At 61.0% G+C, this 1,440-nt stretch overlaps 1 protein-coding gene across 1 annotated transcript in view; it reads left to right on the top strand.

Annotated features, from left to right (window-relative positions):
* Nucleotides 1–8: 8 nt before the first annotated feature.
* The window catches only part of LOC112955571 (homeobox protein EMX1-like), a gene marked incomplete at its 5' end in the record, with an annotated part of 4,706 nt that continues 3,274 nt past the window's right edge, over nucleotides 9–1,440 (top strand). The window contains one exon of the mRNA XM_026048897.1: nucleotides 9–207. Coding sequence (XP_025904682.1) covers nucleotides 9–207 — 199 coding nt within the window. The remainder of the gene's footprint in view (nucleotides 208–1,440) is intronic.

The following is a 1,440-nucleotide window of genomic DNA, read 5'->3' as shown; positions in this document are numbered from 1 at the left end:
CCTTCCCGGGCGCCGCGGCCGCCGCCGGGCGCTCCGTGTACGGGGGCGCCGAGCTCGTGTTCCCCGAGGCCGTGGGGCACCCGGCGCTGCCCGTGGCGCCCCCGCAGCTCCCGCCGCCGCCCGCCTTCTTCGGGCCGCAGCACCGCGACCCGCTCAACTTCTACCCCTGGGTGCTGCGCAACAGGTTCTTCGGGCACCGCTTCCAAGGTGAGCGGCGCGGGCGCCGGGACGGCCCCACGCGCGGCGCAACGAGCGCGGCTGTCACGGCGCGGCGGGGCGCGCGGGGCCCTGCGGCCGCTGCCCCGAGCGGCTGCGCGGCCCGGGCGCCTCGCGGAGGGAAAACCTGTTGCTGCGGAGCCGCCCGGCGGCAAGAGGCGGCCCGGGGACACGCGCACGGACACGCGGGCACGGGGACACCGCGCACGGGGACAGCGGGACACCGGCACACGCACGCGTCTGCAGCCGGGCTGCTCCCGCACACGCGGGTGTCGAGACGGGCCGCGTTGATTTGCACGCGGGTGTTTTTGCACCGAACGCACCCGGGTGTTTTCGCACGCGCTCCCGGGGCCTCCGCGCGCGCGGGCCCCGCTGCCGGTCCCGCTGCCGGTGCCTTCGCTCCCGCCGCCGCCGGGCCCTGGGCGGGCGCGGAGCCCCGGGCCCCGCAGCCCTCGCGGGGCGAACCCGCGGACAGAGTTTGGGGTTTTCCTGCTCTGAAATGAAGGGAGAAATTCCCCTCGATCTCCGCTCCAGAAAGCGGCTTCTCTGCCTTTCCTTTTTCCTCTTTCGTTTCTTTCTTTTTTTTTTTTTCTTTTTTCCCCCCTTTTTGTCTTTCTTTCATTTTCCCTATTTTTCCTTTCATTTGCCCCCTTTTTTTTTTCCTTTTGATTTTCTATTTTTTCTATCATTTTCTCCCCTTTTCTTTTTTCTTTCATTTTTGCTCCTCTCCTGTTTCTCATCCGTTTCTTTCCATCTTTCTGTCCTTTCTTCATCCTTTCTTCTCTGTTGCTTCTCTTTCTCCTTTCACGTTCCTCTTCCCCTCTCTCCTTTCTTCTCGTCCCCTTCCCTCTTCCCCCCTTCCCCGTTTCCTGCAGCTGCGACGGGGGCATCGGGCGCTCGGCGGCTGCGTGGCGGCTGCTGCTCCGCACCGGGCACCGCTCTGCACCGCGGCCCGAGCGTCTGTGCGTCTTCCCTTTCCTTCTTTCCAACCCCTTTTCTCACTCTCTCTTTCTCTATCACTTTTTGTAGTTTTCTGTCTCTTTCTCTGCTTAACTCTTTCACCCTCTTTCCCTCTCATTCTCACTTCCTCTTAGTTTAAGCATTTTTTCTTTTTTTTTTCTCTCCCTCTACCTTGCTTCCTCTTGCTTTTCTGTATTTATTTCTCTTCTCTCTCTTCAACTCTTCAACTATTTTTCCTTCCTTTCATTTCTTTCTCTTTCTTTC

The sequence above is a fragment of the Nothoprocta perdicaria genome, unplaced genomic scaffold (genome assembly GCF_003342845.1).
Source record: "Nothoprocta perdicaria isolate Ctin4 unplaced genomic scaffold, notPer1 scaffold_58, whole genome shotgun sequence".
NCBI classification, from domain to species: Eukaryota; Metazoa; Chordata; class Aves; order Tinamiformes; family Tinamidae; genus Nothoprocta; species Nothoprocta perdicaria.
This window is presented reverse-complemented; position numbering and strand designations above follow the sequence as displayed.